At 42.0% G+C, this 20,935-nt stretch overlaps 1 protein-coding gene across 1 annotated transcript in view; it reads left to right on the top strand.

Moving 5' to 3' along the window:
* LOC148515423 (3',5'-cyclic-AMP phosphodiesterase 4B-like) overlaps nucleotides 1-15,486 on the top strand; it is a gene marked incomplete at its 3' end in the record, with an annotated part of 643,191 nt that extends 627,705 nt beyond the window's left edge. The window contains exons 4-7 of the mRNA XM_088479880.1: nucleotides 3,412-3,448; nucleotides 9,744-9,814; nucleotides 14,366-14,415; nucleotides 15,374-15,486. Of these exons, the coding sequence (XP_088336006.1) occupies nucleotides 3,412-3,448; nucleotides 9,744-9,814; nucleotides 14,366-14,415; nucleotides 15,374-15,486 (271 nt within the window). The remainder of the gene's footprint in view (nucleotides 1-3,411; nucleotides 3,449-9,743; nucleotides 9,815-14,365; nucleotides 14,416-15,373) is intronic.
* Nucleotides 15,487-20,935: the final 5,449 nt, after the last annotated feature.

Raw genomic sequence — 20,935 nt, 5'->3', positions numbered from 1 at the left:
ATACTCAGTATCATTATACAGTGCAGTGTGATCATTACCTGTGCATAGTTATACTCAGTATCATTATACAGTGCAGTGTGATCACTATCAGTGTATAGATACTCAGTATCATTATACAGTGCAGTGTGATCACTATCAGTGTATAGTTATACTCAGTATCATTATACAGCGCAGTGTGATCATTGAGTATAACTATACACTGATAGTGATCACACTGCACTGTATAATGATACTGAGTATCTATACACTGATAGTGATCACACTGCACTGTATAATGATACTGAGTATAACTATACACTGATAGTGATCACACTGCACTGTATAATGATACTGAGTATCTATACACTGATAGTGATCACACTGCACTGTATAATGATACTGAGTATGTATACACTGATAGTGATCACACTGCACTGTATAATGATACCGAGTATCTATACACTGATAGTGATCACACTGCACTGTATAATGATACTGAGTATCTATACACTGATAGTGATCACACTGCACTGTATAATAATACTGAGTATATATACACTGATAATGATCACACTGCACTGTATAATGTTACTGAGTATGTATACACTGATAGTGATCACACTGCACTGTATAATGATACTGAGTATATATACACTGATAGTGATCACACTGCACTGTATAATGATACTGAGTATAACTATACACTGATAGTGATCACACTGCACTGTATAATGATACCGAGTATAACTATACACTGATAGTGATCACACTGCACTGTATAATGTTACTGAGTATAACTATACACTGATAGTGATCACACTGCACTGTATAATGATACTGAGTATCTATACACTGATAGTGATCACACTGCACTGTATAATACTGAGTATGTATACACTGATAGTATCATTATACAGCGCAGTGTGATCATTATCAGTGTATACATACTCAGTATTATTATACAGTGCAGTGTGATCACTATCAGTGTATAGATACTCAGTATCATTATACAGTGCAGTGTGATCACTATCAGTGTATAGTTATACTCAGTAACATTATACAGTGCAGTGTGATCACTATCAGTGTATAGTTATACTCGGTATCATTATACAGCGCAGTGTGATCACTATCAGTGTATAGTTATACTCGGTATCATTATACAGTGCAGTGTGATCACTATTAGTGTATATATACTCAGTATCATTATACAGTGCAGTGTGATCACTATCAGTGTATAGATACTCAGTATCATTATACAGTGCAGTGTGATCACTATCAGTGTATAGATACTCAGTATCATTATACAGTGCAGTGTGATCACTATCGGTATATAGATACTCAGTAATCACACTGCACTGTATAATAATACTGAGTATCTATACACCGATAGTGATCACACTGCACTGTATAATAATACTGAGTATATATACACTGATAGTGATCACACTGCACTGTATAATAATACTGAGTATATATACACTGATAGTGATCACACTGCACTGTATAATAATACTGAGTATAACTATACACTGATAGTAATCACACTGCACTGTATAATAATACTATCAGTGTATAGTTATACTCAGTATCATTATACAGTGCAGTGTGATCATTACCTGTGCATAGTTATACTCAGTATCATTATACAGTGCAGTGTGATCACTATCAGTGTATAGATACTCAGTGATCACACTGCACTGTATAATGATACTGAGTATAACTATACACTGATAGTGATCACACTGCACTGTATAATGATACTATCAGTGTATAGTTATACTCAGTATCATTATACAGCGCAGTGTGATCATTGAGTATAACTATACACTGATAGTGATCACACTGCACTGTATAATGATACTGAGTATCTATACACTGATAGTGATCACACTGCACTGTATAATGATACTGAGTATAACTATACACTGATAGTGATCACACTGCACTGTATAATGATACTGAGTATCTATACACTGATAGTGATCACACTGCACTGTATAATGATACTGAGTATGTATACACTGATAGTGATCACACTGCACTGTATAATGATACCGAGTATCTATACACTGATAGTGATCACACTGCACTGTATAATGATACTGAGTATCTATACACTGATAGTGATCACACTGCACTGTATAATAATACTGAGTATATATACACTGATAATGATCACACTGCACTGTATAATGTTACTGAGTATGTATACACTGATAGTGATCACACTGCACTGTATAATGATACTGAGTATGTATACACTGATAGTGATCACACTGCACTGTATAATGATACCGAGTATCTATACACTGATAGTGATCACACTGCACTGTATAATGATACTGAGTATCTATACACTGATAGTGATAACACTGCACTGTATAATAATACTGAGTATATATACACTGATAATGATCACACTGCACTGTATAATGTTACTGAGTATGTATACACTGATAGTGATCACACTGCACTGTATAATGATACTGAGTATATATACACTGATAGTGATCACACTGCACTGTATAATGTTACTGAGTATGTATACACTGATAGTGATCACACTGCACTGTATAATGATACTGAGTATGTATACACTGATAGTGATCACACTGCACTGTATAATGATACCGAGTATAACTATACACTGATAGTGATCACACTGCGCTGTATAATGATACTGAGTATAACTATACACTGATAGTGAGCACACTGCACTGTATAATGATACTGAGTATCTATACACTGATAGTGATCACACTGCACTGTATAATGATACTGAGTATCTATACACTGATAGTGATCACACTGCACTGTATAATGATACTGAGTATAACTATACACTGATAGTGATCACACTGCACTGTATAATGATACTGAGTATGTATACACTGATAGTGATCACACTGCACTGTATAATGATACCGAGTATAACTATACACTGATAGTGATCACACTGCGCTGTATAATGATACTGAGTATAACTATACACTGATAGTGAGCACACTGCACTGTATAATGATACTGAGTATCTATACACTGATAGTGAGCACACTGCACTGTATAATGATAAATGAGTATCTATACACTGATAGTATAATTATACAGCGCAGTGTGATCACTGAGTATCTATACACTGATAGTGATCACACTAGGCTGTATAATGTTACAGGGTATCTATATACTGATAATCATTACACAGCTCTGTATAATGATATTGATGGGTGTATATTTATGAAGCGGCGGTTTGACCTCAAACATTGAAGCGGCACTAATAATAAGTGCAAAACACACTGGGCTTTGTAAATCTATCCCTGAGCCCTAGTACCTATACACGGCAAGTTATAATTATATCAAGCATAGAACGTTCATTCTTAAAACACCTTAACTTTGTATTCCTACTCTAATAAGTCTTCTATTGTTGTATTACAGGCACGCTGAAGACCTCATTGTTACGCCGTTTGCTCAGGTACGTATGTGAAGTGTTCGTACCTGTGCACCAGTACAGTGTACTGGGGACTGTAATAACACAGGCATTGTGCTGACATCTGTGTAGATATTCTGATACAAGGCTCCCATGGGCAGATCTCATACATCTGGAACCTGTAAGGTCAGCCATGCAGTGTTCCCTGTGATCTGATGTACTCTCTCTGACATATTCATCTATAGAATTTCACTGAATGTACTGCAGTCTCTGCTATATGGCTGTGTAATTTACAAAAGTTATACTTACTCATGATATATACTTTTTAGTTTTACTTACTTACTTTATTAATTGTTGTATTAGAATGTCATACTTATCATAGAATTACATACTTATAGTTTGACATCATTTTTTTATTATCATGGATGGGTTTAGCCAATGGGAAAAGTTTACTTATGTTTAAAATAGATATAAACAGTGAATGTAACTATGTGTGTGTGTGTGTGTGTGTGTATATGTATGTATATGTGTATATAGGGTCATTCCGTGTCAAATCAACACACTGATTTTACCTCCCCAGCACAGATTTTGATCAAATGTGGTATATGGAGAGTATATATGTAGTCTAAGAAAAATACAAAATATTATTTAAATATATCATGCAGTTTCCAAAGTATGGCTATGCAAAGTTTAAAAAATCTGTCACAAAAGCACAACCAGCATATTTTCAAATCACCATAGCAGCTCTCCTAATTAAGCTAGAGAGAGAGGTGGGAGTGGTGCCATTGTACTGTGTTTTGTATGCCCTTTCCTATGATATACTGTACAACACAATAGGCTTTGTGAAATTCTAACTGAAATTTTTAATCATTATCTAAAAAAGTGCGTCAACAAAAAAGTAAAAAAAATTTCTGGAAATAGTCTATACTAATGCTAAAGTTTTGTCAAAATTTTAAAGTGGAAGGATAACAGGTTCACAGTTAAAAATAATTTTAAAGCAAGGTAGTTTATTAAAAAAAAGCAGGGTGTATTACAAGTAGTACAGGTTGAGTCTCCCATATCCAAATATTCCGAAATACAGAATTATTTTGGCATGACTGAGATAATGAAACCTTTGATTTTTGATGTTTCAATGCACACAAACTTTGTCTATTGGTGCATACACACGGTCAGATTTTTCCTTCAGATATGAACGATAACGATTTAAAATCGTTCAGTCGTTCATATCTGAAGGAAAATCTGACATATCTGACATGCCTGAACGATGGACGATTTACAATGCGCGTTCCCGTTTGTCAGATAACGATATCTGACATCTGATGTGTTTGCAGTCAGACTTGGACGATTCCATTCATTTTAATGCAGTCAAAAATCGTTCAATCGTTCAAAACTTTGGTAAAATCGTTCAAATCGTTCATCTGACAAATCTGACCGTGTGTATGCTCCATAAGGCACAAATTATTAAAAATATTGTATAAAATGTACCTTCAGGCTGTGTGTATAAGGTGTATATGAAACATAAATTAATTTCACTTCTGTACACAAAGTTTGCTTGATCCACAAAATTATTGAAAATAATTTATAAAATTACCTGCAGGCTATGTGTATAAGGTGTATATAACACATAAATGTATTCTGTGTGTATATTTGGGTCCCATTCCCAAGATATCTCATTATGATATGCAAATATTCCAAAATACGGAATATTCCGTTATCCAAAATATCCCTGGTCCCAAGCATTTTGGATATGGGAGACTCAATCTGTAATAGGTAATAATAATAGATTTGATGGCTTCATTAGTTTAATTATATAAATTAAGTTGAATAGAATACTTGACATTGTATTAGTCAGTCAACAATGTTAGCTGAAGATACTGTAGTTTGACAATGTCTCAGTGGTTTTTAAAGTGTCATCAGCAGACATGACATAAATTCTTCCAGTTGGAGTTATAGGGGCGATTTTGCATAAGACATCTATTAGAGGTATCCATAGTGCATCAGGCTTCCTTGGATAGAAGAATGATGGAGAAGGTCTAGATGGGTGAAAGAAGGTCACTTGTAATTCGTCTTCATCTTCATTCTTGTCCGTTACATAAGCAAGCCTCCATTTCTTGTTATACACAACGGATATATAGCCATTTTTGTGTGTCAACTGGAGTTCGTCTAGAGATTTTGTAACAATTACTGTAGATGATGTTGTAGCCTTAGATAAGGTTTTCACAGATATTTTTGATATTGAAATTATTATTATCATTTGTTTATATGGCGCCACAAATGTTCCACAGCGCCTTACAAGGTACATAACCAAAAAGTGACTTACAGTAAAATACAGTACAATGAAGGACAAGGACATAGATAATATATATTGATACATAGGTGGCCATAACACCCAATTAAGCAACAAAGCATAGGCACCAAGTGTTAGGTGTCCTAGTTGTGAGTAAGAAGTAGATGAACATAAAGTAAGGAGAAGCACAAGAGGGCAGAGGGCCCTGCTCGCAAGAGCTTACATTCTCAAGGGGAGAGGCAGATAGACGGGCATGATAGAGATGGGGAAGACAGGGAGGAGGGAGCATGTAGTAGCAAGTTAGGATGAGAGCTGGAAAGCATTGATGAAGTAGTGAGTCTTGAGAGCCCGTTTGAAGGATGGTAGGGAGGTGGAGAGTCTGGTGGGGAGAGGGAGAGAGTTCCAGAGGTGGGGAGCAACACGGGCAAAGTCTTGGAGGCGGGAGTGGGTGGTAGTAATCAGTTGGCATGAGAGGCGGTGTGCATTTGTTGAACGAAGAGGGCAGACAGGAGAGTAAAGGGAGATGAAATTTAAATCAACAGGTATAAAAGCATGATGCTGTTGTGTTCCCTGAATAGTTACTGACTGGCTGAAACGATCATTCAAAAATGTTTCAGACTCAATATAATTCCAGATATATTTTCTACTGCCCATTGATAAAGTTGGAGAGGCGTGAGGACTTGGTTCTCATATGTACGTTGTAGGCTGCCTCTAGCTGCCAGTCTCTTGACTGTGCCACCAACTCCATCACAGGTGCCTTTTCCATCCGCGGTGGCCTGCAATACTGAGCATGATTCCTGACCATTGATTCATGAGAACAATGATTCATGAGCATGATTCATAAACAATGCATTAACATTATTGAAGATAATTATTTATTTTCTTGCAAGCATTATTCATTGTTTTTAGTTAGTCATATAGGAACTTTTATAATTTGGCCTAAAATATTTGAATTTTTGTAAATTCTCTAAATTAGTTTTTGACAATCTCTACATGTGAGAATATATAATATCTTTTAATAATTTTGACACCATTTAAGATTCGTATAGACTATTTATTATAGACTATTTCCAGAAATGTTTTGAACTATTTTTGAAAACTTTACATTTTGGAAGCGGCATGAGATAATTAAATAAAATTTAGTATTTTTCTTAGACTACATACTGTATATGTCCTCCATATACAAAATTTGAACAAAATCTGACCTGGTGAGGTAAAATTTTAACAAAAAGTGCTGGTTTGACACGGAATGGCTATATATATATATATATATATATATATATATATTATGATAGTACTTTAATTTATATTGAATCGCTGTCTTAAAAAAATACAGCATTTTAAGGGGCATAGGATTACATGTATATTTTAAATTCCAATTAAATCAGGTAGTGTCCCACGTAATCAGGTAGTGTCTATGCAAACTTCACAGTTGTATTTTCATGTTTTATTCAATTTGAATTACTGTGTAGCTCCACAGTGTCTCCACAAGAGCCCTGCACAGCGGCTCAGGCTACCTGAGCTATGGGTAATGCTGTCCACTTACTACTAATAAAACACAAAGGGGCCCATTTATCAAAGGGAATTTGAGGTAAATTCCCAGAAAACACCTGTTTTGGGGGGTTTACCTCAAATACTAAGTATCCCTGGGATACCTGCTGCGATCCCTCCATTGCCGCTGGCTGCCGCCTCCCCCATAGGTTTCTATGGGGGATACAATGCTGCCAAATGTATCAATATAGAGTTGGCCGCTGTAGCCTATGGGGACTTACCGCATGTCAGCCGGCGGAGGGATCTTCCAGATCCCTCCGCCAGCAATGGGCGCTGCTCATGTGCAGTCCGCAGGACTGCGAATGCGCAGCAGCCTCCGGCCACATCGCATGTGCCGGATGATACATTCGGCCGCTATGATCGCATTTTGCAATGCGATCATGAGCGGTAGCCCTGATCGCATTGCAAAATGCGATCATTAATAAATGGGCCCCAAAGGCTTTTACTATGTAGCAAACACTAGGAGACACCTGTGTTTTGTCTCTGATGCTTATTACATTACATATTGCAGAGATGTGTAGAGACCCTGGTTGTTATTTATGACCAAGAAAAAAAATAGGGGCGCAAAGTATTGTTTTTCTCCAGATGCATTACCACCTGTGCACAACACACACATACAGATCTGCCCAGCTACATTGTTGTCCATAGCGCAGCGAATCACGCTCTGCGTGGCGCGAGACGGACTCCCGCTATATCGGAGACACGCATTTGCGTCCCCATAGGATATAATGGGAGATGCACACCCACGATCGGGGACGCGCTTTCACGTCTCCATAGGATTGAATGGAGACGCACGTCCTTGACGGGGACACGCCAGAGCGCAGCGCGATTCGCGGGCACGTTGGTGCCGATGAATGTGGGCGCATCTGTATATGCGCCAATACCCTTCCTGCGTTGGTCTATTTCAGCTGACGCTCTGCGCAGCATCTCATGGATTTTTAGCCCCTTACTGAAATGGGCACTGCTGTAAAAGTTATAACTCATTTGGCCCAAAACCTTAGTTTTAACTTTTCTTTTTCATAAAATACTGCTCGTGTCATATAAATACATGTTCTGTAAGACAGTGCAGAATGGGGCATGAAGGCTGGCGCCATCTGTCACAGTTCTGTGTTTCCCTTTAATTGTGTTACAGGTGTGTATTGATACAATCATTTTTTTTTGTTTGTATATGGCCCCCAATTCTAATCATAGCAAGGTATGAGCTAAAATATGTATGTGTAGTGCTCCAGCTTTATGACACATCTGTAATTATAGGTCAAACCTATGTTATAGCGAGCAGGTGGTTCAAAGATGGGGATCTGTTTACAAATAGCCGGATAACTCCGGGAGAACCCATCGACAGTAAAGGTGCATACACACTAGACGATATGCTCCCTGAGCGATATCGTGTAGTGTGTCCCCGGCAGGCTGTGCTCAATGTCGTTCATGACATTGAGCACAGCTGCTGAACGATATCATTAACGATATCGTTCAGCGCCGGGCTCTCTCCCCCATTCCCTGACATGCAGCAACCTGACGAGATCGTCAGGTTGGCCTGCATGTCAGCCCGATGAACGATGATGACGAACGACCCGCGGGAACACGCGTCGTCGTTATCGTTCATCGTTTTGGGCTTAAAAATGGACGACAAAGTGGACGACTGAACGATAACGATATCGTTATCGTTCAGTCGTCCACTTTATCGCCCAGCGTGTATGCACCTTTACCCACTTAATGCTGGGATTCAATTGGTCTTAATCAGTTGCATCACATTTGTTCCTTTAGCCAATAGGAAGCCAGGACAAATGTATTTATTCCTTCCGCCCTTGTGTAACAGTGGAAATTTAGCACATACCGTAATGCCAGACATTGAGAAAAGAATAAAACGTGTACAATTTTACCTGCCGTTAAAACGGATAAAGGGCTTATAATACCTGGATAACATACTGTATCCACTTACCCCCTCCAATGGTAAGAAAAAAAATCCTGGGTTAAAGTGATCTGGACCCATCAGTGACCATTGGTTGGTTGCCTATCCTGGCTGTGCCTGGCATGTATATCTGAAATATACAATAGTGCATATGCTTTAAGCTGACATATAAACAGGCTTCCATACGATCTACACACTTGGGGTGCAGGATCCCCAGTGCATTGAGAGGGTGTGGAGAGGGGAGAGGAGGTCAGGGCTGGAGGTGGGCGGCTGCATGAGTCACAGGCTTGTAGGAAATGATCTTACCACCTTGTAGTGCATGGGAACAGTGACACCAGCTGGCTGGATGCTGTAACTACCAGACCACCTTCTAATGAATTTACTCTTCCCAATATGCAGTGATGGCATTTATGGCAAAGGAGTACAATCTTATACACATGGCGGTTCACTTGATTTACACTCTGCCACAGACAGTGCTGATTTGAATAAAGGTTTGCGTCATGTACAGGAAGGGGAAATGTAATGGCAGAATGGACCATAGATGTTAGAGCGTTGTTCCTCAGCCGTCCATAACCCTATATGTGTTCCCCTAGGTGCTGGCCAGCCTGCGCAGTGTCCGGAACAATTTCACCATCCTCGCCAACGTCACCACGCCTACCAACAAGTGAGTATCGGCCTCACCTAGCGCTAGAATATACACCATCGCGGGCCTGCCACTTGTAGGGAGGAGGGATTGGTAAAAATTCATTAGATTTATTAAAAATTTTTATATATATATATATATATATATATATATATATATATATATTATAATATATTCCGGTTTCGTATTCCAATACAATTAGTATTTCACATTAGAATCCTTCTTATCAGAAGTGGCAGCTCAGTCCTAGTCACCGGTAGGTTGGGCGGTATAATCCGGGGATAAAGTAACAAAGAAAGGACAAGCGCCCAATAGTGTGGTATCTCGTGATACAATTGGATAAAATGGAGAACAATAGGCTCTTGCCTGTACCCTATGTATGCTTGCTATATAAGCATATAATGCACAATCCCATTATCCAAACACAGTTCAGAGTGACGAAGCGGCCTCGGGGGACTCTCAGACTCCAGGACGCCCCACATCTTCCCATGGACAGCACCCTTATGAGTGAATGGTGTCCACAACGTGATGTAATTAGCAGCCAGTTTTATTCATATAAATGTGAAACACAAATATTACATACGGTTTAAAATTTAAAAATTTGCTTATCTGAAAGGGGTGGTGGCTGGTCTTGCAGGAGGGACCTGTAGGAACACAGCAGGTAAGTAGTGGTAGTTGTAGCAGAGGGTCATCAATGCCCTACGCGTTTCACCAATATAGGCTTCCTCAGGGGTCAATGACTCGTTTATTGGGGCATTCTGGAGTCTGAGGGTTCCCCGATGCCACTTAATCACTCTGAACTGTGTTTGGACAATGGGATTCTGCATTATACGCTTCTATAACAAGTGTACATAGAGCACGGGCAATAGCCAATTGTTCTCCATTTTATCCAGTTGTATCACGAGATATCATACACATATATATATAATGGCTGAATAGACTAACAAATGCCCTTCCATTGTCTTGCATTGTGGGCCTGATTCTGCAAGGATCGTAATTTCAAAGCTGCACGCACGCATATACTGTAGTGTGTAGGGCACGCAGACATATACTGTAGTGTGTAGTGCACGCAGGCATATACTGTAGTGTGTAGGGCACGCAGGCATATACTGTAGTATGTAGGGCACGCAGGCATATACTGTAGTGTGTAGGGCACGCAGGCATATACTGTAGTGTGTAGGGCACGCAGGCATATACTGTAGTGTGTAGGGCACGCACGCATATACTGTAGTGTGTAGGGCACGCAGGCATATACTGTAGTGTGTAGGGCACGCACGCATATACTGTAGTGTGTAGGGCACGCAGGCATATACTGTAGTGTGTAGTGCAGACATATACTGTAGTGTGTAGTGCACGCAGACATATACTGTAGTGTGTAGTGCACGCAGGCATATACTGTAGTGTGTAGGGCACGCAGGCATATACTGTAGTATGTAGGGCACGCAGGCATATACTGTAGTGTGTAGGGCACGCAGGCATATACTGTAGTGTGTAGGGCACGCAGGCATATACTGTAGTGTGTAGGGCACGCAGGCATATACTGTAGTGTACACAGAAAAAAAGGGATTTTTCCCTCCAGCACACTGTAGCAAAATCAAAAAAATACTTAAATCCTACATAATAATAGAGATTCAGAGGTATTAGTTACATACATTTGCAAATATATGAATAAGCGCCAGGCCAATCGTCAAGGCTCCTCCTATACTGTAGTCCCTAACATTAAGGGGTTCACGTCCGAGAAGGAGGGTACCCCAAAAAATTCCAGCCAAGGACCATCCCCAGGGCATCACACGAAAAGGGGAAAAAAGGTGATAATGAAGTGAAAAGGATAGATGTGTAAGGATAAATCAATAAGTGTTAATGAAATGTGAAAGAATTAAAATGACAAATAATAAACAAACAATTAGAAAACTGATGAAAATATTCTATGTGCATTAAGTGGTGATGCCCTGAAAAAGGTCCAGCCAGAACAACTCCGGAGGCCCCACTCCCAAATGCTCATCCCAAAATAATTATTGATACATAATAGTAGCACCCACTCTGGGTCATATAATTACAAATGAGTGTACTGCATGATAACAGCACATGTATAAGCTGAGAGCTAACTCACCTTGGAGGTACCCCAGAAATCTCCACATGGCACTATAAGGACCAGCACATCCTCCTGATGCTGACTTCCTTCATGCTTCTCCAGACTGCAAAAAAATATGGTGGTTGCTCAGATCAGCTTAATGACATAGCACAGGTGCTTGTGAAGGGCGAGGTTTACACTGAACACAGTAAAAAGGGATTTGCCCTCCAGCACACTGTAGCAAAATAAAAAAATACTTAAATCCTACATAATAATAGAGATTCAGAGGTATTAGTTAAATACATTTACAAATATTTGAATAAGCGCCAGGCCAATTGTCAAGGCTCCTCTATACTGGCGTCCCTAACATTAAGGGGTTCACGTCCGAGAAGCAAGGTACCCCAAAAAATTCCAGCCAAGGACCATCCACAGGGCATCACACATGTTTTTTTTCAAATACTGTAGTGTGTAGTGCACGCAGGCATATACTGTAGTGTGTAGTGCACGCAGGCATATACTGTAGTGTGTAGTGCACGCAGGCATATACTGCAGTGTGTAGTGCACGCAGGCATATACTGCAGTGTGTAGTGCACGCAGGCATATACTGTAGTGTGTAGGGCACGCAGGCATATACTGTAGTGTGTAGGGCACGCTGGCATATACTGTAGTGTGTAGTGCACGCAGGCATATACTGTAGTGTGTAGGGCACGCAGGCATATACTGTAGTGTGTAGGGCACGCAGGCATATACTGTAGTGTGTAGGGCACGCAGGCTTATACTGTAGTGTGTAGTGCACGCAGGCATATACTGTAGTGTGTAGGGCACGCAGGCATATACTGTAGTGTGTAGTGCACGCAGACATATACTGTAGTGTGTAGTGCACGCAGGCATATACTGTAGTGTGTAGGGCACGCAGACATATACTGTAGTGTGTAGTGCACGCAGGCATATACTGCAGTGTGTAGTGCACGCAGGCATATACTGCAGTGTGTAGTGCACGCAGGCATATACTGTAGTGTGTAGTGCTCGCAGGCATATACTGTAGTGTGTAGGGCACGCTGGCATATACTGTAGTGTGTAGGGCACGCAGGCATATACTGTAGTGTGTAGGGCACGCAGGCATATACTGTAGTGTGTAGGGCACGCAGGCTTATACTGTAGTGTGTAGTGCACGCAGGCAGCTTTGCAATTGCGATCCTTGCAGTTATGTTAATGCAGCAGGAGGCATCACTAATCCTGTTGCATTACGTATCCGAGCTGCATTGTACAACGCAGCATCGGATAATCTGCGTAACATCGGCCGGCTGTGGTGACCCAAGGGGACCCGCAGCCACCGCCGCAGTTTAGAGGAAGAGACCAGGAAATCTCTGTCAGCCGACTGAGATCCTGGCTTCTTCCCTCCCCCGCAACAGCGGCGACCCGCCCCCTCCTCGCCCGCAAATGGCAGCAGACTGCTGAATCAGGCCTAGTGTCCCCAGACTGCCATAAGTTACCTATTGCATCTAATAATTAAATATCGCCAATTCTTATCTCCCAAAATGTCTGCACCAACCCTGCAATATGCTTATTGTGCTTTCTGGGTTTCGGTTGTTTATAATTATCTCTGTGTAGTTTTCTATTTTCTGCAATTCCAAATCCTTGTACAATGTACCATGTTTTCTGATGTCTGTAAAGCGACTTTGAGTCCTACGGGAGAAAAGCGATATATAAATAAAATAATTATTATTAACTCTAATGTATATAACTTGACACTTTGGGCCTGATTCAGACACGCTCGCTAGCAAGCGGCCGCTCGTTGCAGACGATGTTCACTAATGTGCGCATGCGTGTAGTTTGCAGTGCGCGTGCACAAACTAGAACAAACGATCGGAATGTGCTCTCTCGCCCTGCAATGACAGCCCAGTGGAATGAGTGACAGAAGAGGCCGTTTGTGGGTGGTAACAGGGGCAGGGCAGTTGTAACGGGGGAGTGGAGTTGCAGACGCAGGCGTGCCAGAGTGTTTCAACGCCATTTCAGAGGCATGCATAATTAACAGGCAGCGTCATAGTACACGTCACCTGGTTGATTTTTACACTGAACTGCTCGAAGTGCTTGCGGTAGGGTACAGTCAACCGCAAGCGCTGCAGTCAGTTACGATGCTTCCCGATGTACCGATGGTTGTATATACTTCCTGGAGATGACGTACACTGGTGGGCGGCTGTCAACACAAAGTGATCGCTCGCCAAGACATAGTGGGCATGCTTATGCTTTGTTGTGCGAGCGGCTGCCGTGACGTCACTTGGCTGAATTTCCATACGCATCTAGCGAGCGGGTCTGCATCAGGCCCTTTGTATGTACATGACTTCGCCAAGTTTCTATTACATAGAATTAGCAGGGTTACACCGGAGTCATATGTTGGGAATCTGTTGATGTGTTTTACTCTGTGTTATTGTATTGATCTTTTGTATATGTATATATATATATATTTGTTTATGACCTATGTTACCCCTCTCTTTGATTAGACGTTCCCCAGTCATGCCTCAGCAGACAGTCTGTAAAGCAACTCTCTCAGGTAAGTGTGTGTTCCGTTATACAAAGACTAGGGGGTAGTTTTATTAAAGCTTCTAAAATGAAAAGCGGCGCTGTTGCCCGTAGTAACCAATCAGATTCTGTCATTTTCTAGGATTTCTCACCTCTTAATTTATCGTTAGTATCTCACTGAGGCTGTTGAGTGATGACCATTTTTTTTTTTTAAAGACTATAAGCATCTAAGCTCATTGAATAGATGCGCAAATACTTTTAAGTAACACCATACACAAATATAATAATATACAGATGTGTCCTCTCTGCGTGTTATGCAACCCTTCTAGTTGTGCCATGCCGCGGCGTGACTCTGTAGCGCCGATCGTCTTTTCAAATAGGACACGCAAGCAGCTTCTGCTGATTAAAATGATATGCGGCATGCCTGTTCTGTGTGCAACTGCGGCTGTGTCTGCATGCACAACGCTATGTTACAGTGTCACAGCTGCTGACCCTGTAATATAGTGTTTCACATGCAGATACAGCCGCAGTCTCACATAGAACATAGGAATGCCGCATATCATTTTAATCAGCAGAAGCTGCTTGCACGTCATATTCGCATCGCTGTGCGAATAAGACATATTTGAAGTGGAAAAGACAGTGTTACCGAGTCACACGGAGCTCCTGCGTTATGTGTAGCGCACCAAGGGTAGATGTATGTGGACACATCTGTACAAATCGAAATGACAAACTATAGTAATGTTCACTTATAATATGACAAGGAAATGTTTAGACAGCATCCTGCTGCTCACTCATGTGATCATCACCTGCCCTGTGCTGGTCGGGAGTAGCTTGTGAGCCAGTGAGGAGCGTTGGGTAGACGGGAGTTGTGCAGGGATGTGTGACACAGTGTTTCTTACTAGCACAAGGAGGTTTTCTCCATTTCCTCTTAATATTTTGGTATATTTCCAGATTCCTTACCTCATTCTTGTCATGTCTTGTGCCCACAGAGGAGACGTATCAGCAGCTAGCCAAAGAGACCTTAGAGGAGTTGGACTGGTGTCTAGATCAACTGGAGACCGTACAGACGTATCGCTCTGTCAGTGATATGGCTTCCACCAAGGTAGGACCTTTGGACCTCTCTGCCTTTGTCTTTTATTGGGGTTCATCGTATCCCAGTCTGTGACCATTCTATGGGCCAGAGCAATGTCCATGAGGATGTAGCTGACCCATTCACTAGGAACTGGTGAAAATGTGGTAGGTCGTATTCTCATGTCTATTGGTCCTGCTCACAAAATGGTCACTGCCACTGTAAGTGACAGTATGAATATGGTTCAGTATCATTTTATACAGGTACCTAAATTCCATCACTGCTATAATCAAACACAATCCTTGTAGCCAAGAGTAAGGAAGTGAAACCTTCCTAGAATATACTTTAGAACACTTGCACCATGCCACACACTTGTTCTTTGGTCGGATCCACTCCCCTGTCACAAACATTGTTTCCTCAGTTCAGTAGGGTCTGGTGCTTAGTGGAAGCCTGAGCTGGCCAGTCTGCACAGTGGTCCCTGGAGGATCTGGTGTAGGACTAGATTTAATTACCTGCCCCTGGAGTAGATGGCCGGAGTGCTGAACAAATCAGGAGCTGACCATCATTTCTAGCCCTAAATTGGATCCCTCCCTCCCCCAGCATCCAGAAGTGAATACATCAGCTGGCCAGCAGATGTCCCCAGGACCCAGGGCCATGTTCTATTAAGTTAACAGCGAAGATCCAACAGGAATGGTGTAAGAGCTATCACAGGGAGGTGAAAAATAAAAACATCATGTGGAGAATAAATCTCATTTGAAGCTGAGATGTGGATCAATAAGTGGATTATTAGTCTTATAGAGTTTCATTAGCTATATGCTGAAACTCCAATGGCGGCGGAAGTGGGAATTATGTGTCGTCAAATAACAGCTGTATGATTCAAAGCATGTTATACTGCATCCTGGTGCAAGCTTACTGTGTGTCCTTCTGCATGACAGCTGGTGAGTGCACACTCATGGAGTTCCCTTACCGATAACTTCTAGTCCTCCCCTTCACCCTCCCAACTACTATCACTCGTTTTACCAATCCTGCCTCTCCCCCCTTTACCTCACAGCCTCTCTCATTTCAATCTCCGCAGAATGGCGAAATGCGTTATTCTTTTTTGCCAGTTAGCAGGTAACTGCTGATAGGACAAGCTGAGCCCCTTCCTCATAGTGTAGTGAGACAGAGATTTATAAGAGAAGTTTTATTGCGATTGGAGGGGTCATGATTTGTTTATAGAGTTTGATGAGGTCTGTAATAGCAATGTGCATTGTTTAGACTTATGTGATGTGACAGATGAGGGTGTAAATGTGAAATAAATGCACTGCTGGGGGTAGATCAGTGTATGACAAACATCACAGTATTGCATTAAGCATTTGGTTATCTGTATGTGACCTTTTAGGAAAGGAAAAATTCTAGTTTCCTATTGGTGGCTTTCCTGGCGGTGTCATCAGAGCATGTGCACATAGTGATTTACCGCTGTCCGTACAGATAGAAGAAGATGTTCATTGTGTGACACAAAGCCGCAGCCTATTACATTTACCCCATAGACAGAACATGGAAGCAACATGTAATAGTACTTTGTTCCTGGAATTGCGTGTCTACAGGCCCATGACATGATTCCCATGCAGACTTGGAGCAGGGACTTGAGCGGTGTGCAGTGCCTGTAAACCATTCACTCATTGTTGTATGGTGGTCCGTGGATGTGCTCCAAAACTTGAGCCCAAGGCAGTCTGGACCCTGATCTATAGTGTTCAGTATTTACTAACAAGGTAAACACAGCCTCACTCAACTCAGCCAAAGTCACATGATGCAATACATCTATGCTGCATTCATACCTGTATGGGGTACCTGTGTGTCCGAGCTGCATTCATCTTCGTGGTGGATACAGCAGCAGCATCCTCCGGCATAGGGATTAATAATCCTTGCTGAGAAGTACACACCACAGTGATATAGAATGCAGAATAGGTCATGACCCCTGGTTGTATTTTCTTTGTCCAAGGTATGTGCGTGTGTAGTCTATGTAATAGAATGGTACATGGAACAGTAGCGTTTCCAAGGTCACATATAGCTGACACTAGGATTCAAACTGGAGTCTATGGGTCTTTGTCACAGATGGCACCCAGTTTGAGATTGTCCATATATGCCCATATCAGCGGCATTTACTGGTTGTTAATTCAAATACCCTTTAGTAATATGTTGGGAGAGCCTGTGTCATTAAAGTCAAACTTTCTATATACAAAGCATATTTCTAATCTCTTCAGCCCCTAATCACCTAATTATCAGAATTATTGCCATTAAAGAGGATTTGGAGAATTGCTACATATTATTATCTAAGTCCTCAGAAGGTTTGGGGTTAAACCATAATCCTTTTATTTATACCAGGTAAACAAACACCTATGTCCTTGCTTTCTGAGCCAGCTACAATGACAAAAAAAAAAGATGGTATTGTTCATTATCAGTGATTGGAAAACGAGCGCAGCTTTTTATCTCCGAGGCAGTAGGAACGTGTAAATGGTGAAATAACACATAGTGAAAATAATCATTTTAAGCATATATAAATTAGGACAAGGAGCCTACACTGGCTGGTTCTCATGCCTAGAAGCACGGCTGCTCTCCTCCCTCCCTCATCCCCTCCTCCCTGTGACTCTCTTTCCTCCCCTCCCCATTTTACATCACACTCTCCCCTACTGCAGTATGCTAGATGTAGGAATAACGGAGGATATTAGCAGACAAACAGCCCTACAGGAGGCAGCTTCGGCTGCCCGGATAACAGATTCACATTCATCTCTCACCCCAGTTATTCTATCCATGTGCTAGCAGCTGATCGCCTTCTTTCCGCCCAGGCTGCATGTACGATCTGGTACCCAGGAAGGATGCTGCTGTGATATTGCTACCTCCTCCTCTTCTCCCCTTAAGGATGCAGGAAGAGGCCTTATCTTGCAGTTTCTTAGGCCCTCCGCAACCCTGACTTGTTTTCTTCCCCCCACATCGAGACACGGAGGGGGAAGAAGAGGACGACAAGGGGTCAGGGTGGGGGGGAGGGGGGGAGGGAAGGGTTGCACAGGGGATTAAGTAAAAGCTTTAAAGATGTAACACCCCCCGAAATATCTGCTAACCTGCAATATTTACATTCTGTTCATGATGGGTTAAAAGCAATGGCCTAGCTGCATTTTTTTGCTGTTTACATGATTATTTTGGGGAGATTCTGCCATGGGGGAAACCTCCTTTTATGTCTGCAGGGCCCAGGAAAATGACTAGGATTGGGGGCCTGTGTGTATAATCCTGTGGAGGAGGAGTAGGCAGATAGCAAGTCTCATGGCTGTATGCTTTCCTGTATCCAGCGATGGACATCTGGTCACCTCTAACAATTTGGGGCATCCTGCACCACCTTACATCCGCAGCTAACCCCTCGCCTGGGGACGACGCTCGGAGTCCGGTAGCCATTTCTTGTCACGTGTAAACCGATAACTGATCCTCAGAATCTCATGAACTTTGCTCATAACTTTATGGACTGAAAACATCACCCGAGTCCACCGATTTATTGTACTGGAAACTCTAAAGGATAACGTTAAAGCCCCCCCAACTCCCCCCCCCCCCCCCCCACTACTGCCACCCACACATGGTTTTTCCCTCCTTTTTTTTGTGGATTGCAAAAGTTTGAGGCATGGTATATTTTTTCAAAAATATTTATTTTTCGCTCCTGGTCTGAAGATTTATTTTTCCCCCAAAATGTTACAGTGGAAACAAAGGTTTTGGTCTCCAAGTTACTAAGGATATCGCAACAATTTCTGGAACATTTTGCAGCTGTGTTTGTCTTTTCCATCGTCGCCCCGCGGACTGGATTCCTTTGGATATATCCAGCTAGGATTGAAAAATGCCCTTAGTCGACTTCTTTTGTGAGACATGCTCCAGACCTTGGCTGGTTGGATGGTGGGACCAGGTGAATGTTACGCATAAAGATAACTGTCACATTTCTGAAAGCAGGCCTCCCACCTGCACACAGCGGAGGCGGCCATATTGTGGGTGAACCAATGTTCATGGGAATGTAACTAATCGCTTCACTGGGAACCAGTGACTTCACTGAGGCATGAGGTGAACAGTGGCTCATCCCACAAAATGACTGCCACCACCTTGTGTAGTGGAGGCTGTAGTATGGTGTTGTCTTTCATTTTTAGCTGTGTCCTGTCATCACATATTTTGTTTGGAGAGACATGGGCAAATTCTAAGTGCCAGCTGTCCATAATTACAACATGATGTCTGGCTCCTAAATGCCTTAGCCTATTAATTGTCTTTGTTGTAAAAAGTGAATTTGTGGGAACATGCCTCTTCTTTCATGACAGGAAATCGTTTTAGAAGTTGTTCTCTGCACACTGCCATATTTCTGTAAAAAGTCTGTCTTGAAAGTGGTTGATGAGAAAATCAGCTGCATTGTTAGTAGTAGATAATGTTAGTTTACCTGTGTCTCTATGTGTTTACCGGACAAGAACATTGCTATTATCATAGAGGGCATCCTGACAACTCCAGAAAAGGGTGGCTAAAGAATTGCTGCAAGTCGGCATTAGTCGTTCGTCTATTCCTGTGTAATGTCACTATAATGATTTACACGGCTGTATCAGCCACAGTCCATGGTATCTCATGTAAGGGGAGGCCCTCCTCAGCCCCTATCTCTGATCCCTGGCCTTGGCTATGTGATTATAATTCTGTTACTACCCATGAACTTCCCAGTCTTGTAGTTTGTGCCAGATTATTGTGCCCTTGTTGACCTTATGAATGCCTTTAGACATTGTATACTGTATTGTGTGTGTGTGTGTGTGTGTGTGTGTGTGTGTGTGTGTGTGTGTGTGTGTGTGTGGGTGTATATGTGCTTGTAGCTATGGAAGATGGTACAACATCGGGTGGTGTCGTGCTTTTAATGTCTGGGTCCTCTACTGTCAAATCTTAGTCACAAAGTTGGTGTGACCTGCGATAAACATTATTCTCCTCTGTCCATTGATTATATACTGTTCTGGACACAAGGCATCTGGTAGGGAATCAGGATGCCTGTTGTCAATATAACGTCAGCGGCATCCCGATGCTCAGGATCCCGACAAGGGTCGAGTAAGTATAGTAACCCTCCCCTCTTCTCCCCCTAATCCTCATTTCCTGCATCCTAACACTAACCCTCCCCGTTAGAGCCTAAACTGAACCCTCCCCATTAATGCCTATCCATAACTTCCCCCTCCCCTAGCCTAACCCCCCCTTGTGATGCCTAAACCTAATCTCACCCCCCTCCCCCGCAGTTAAGACCTAACAAGCCCCGCTATATTTACGGTCGGCATCCCGGCTGTTGGGATTCCGGCGTCGGGATGTCCACTACTGTCGGTATTCTGGCACCGGTCTTCTGGCCGTGCATTGGCATTCCGGCGCCAGGATTTTGTCAGCCAGGATGCCGGCTGTGGGTATGATAACTACATCCCTCTGGCAGGCGGCTTATCGGGCCCAGATTAACAATCAGACGGAA

Source organism: Taudactylus pleione, unplaced genomic scaffold (assembly GCF_031769625.1).
Source record: "Taudactylus pleione unplaced genomic scaffold, aTauple2 ptg000248l, whole genome shotgun sequence".
Lineage (NCBI taxonomy): Eukaryota > Metazoa > Chordata > Amphibia > Anura > Myobatrachidae > Taudactylus > Taudactylus pleione.
The sequence above is the reverse complement of the archived record's forward strand: the minus strand, read 5'-3'. Positions and strand labels throughout refer to the sequence as shown.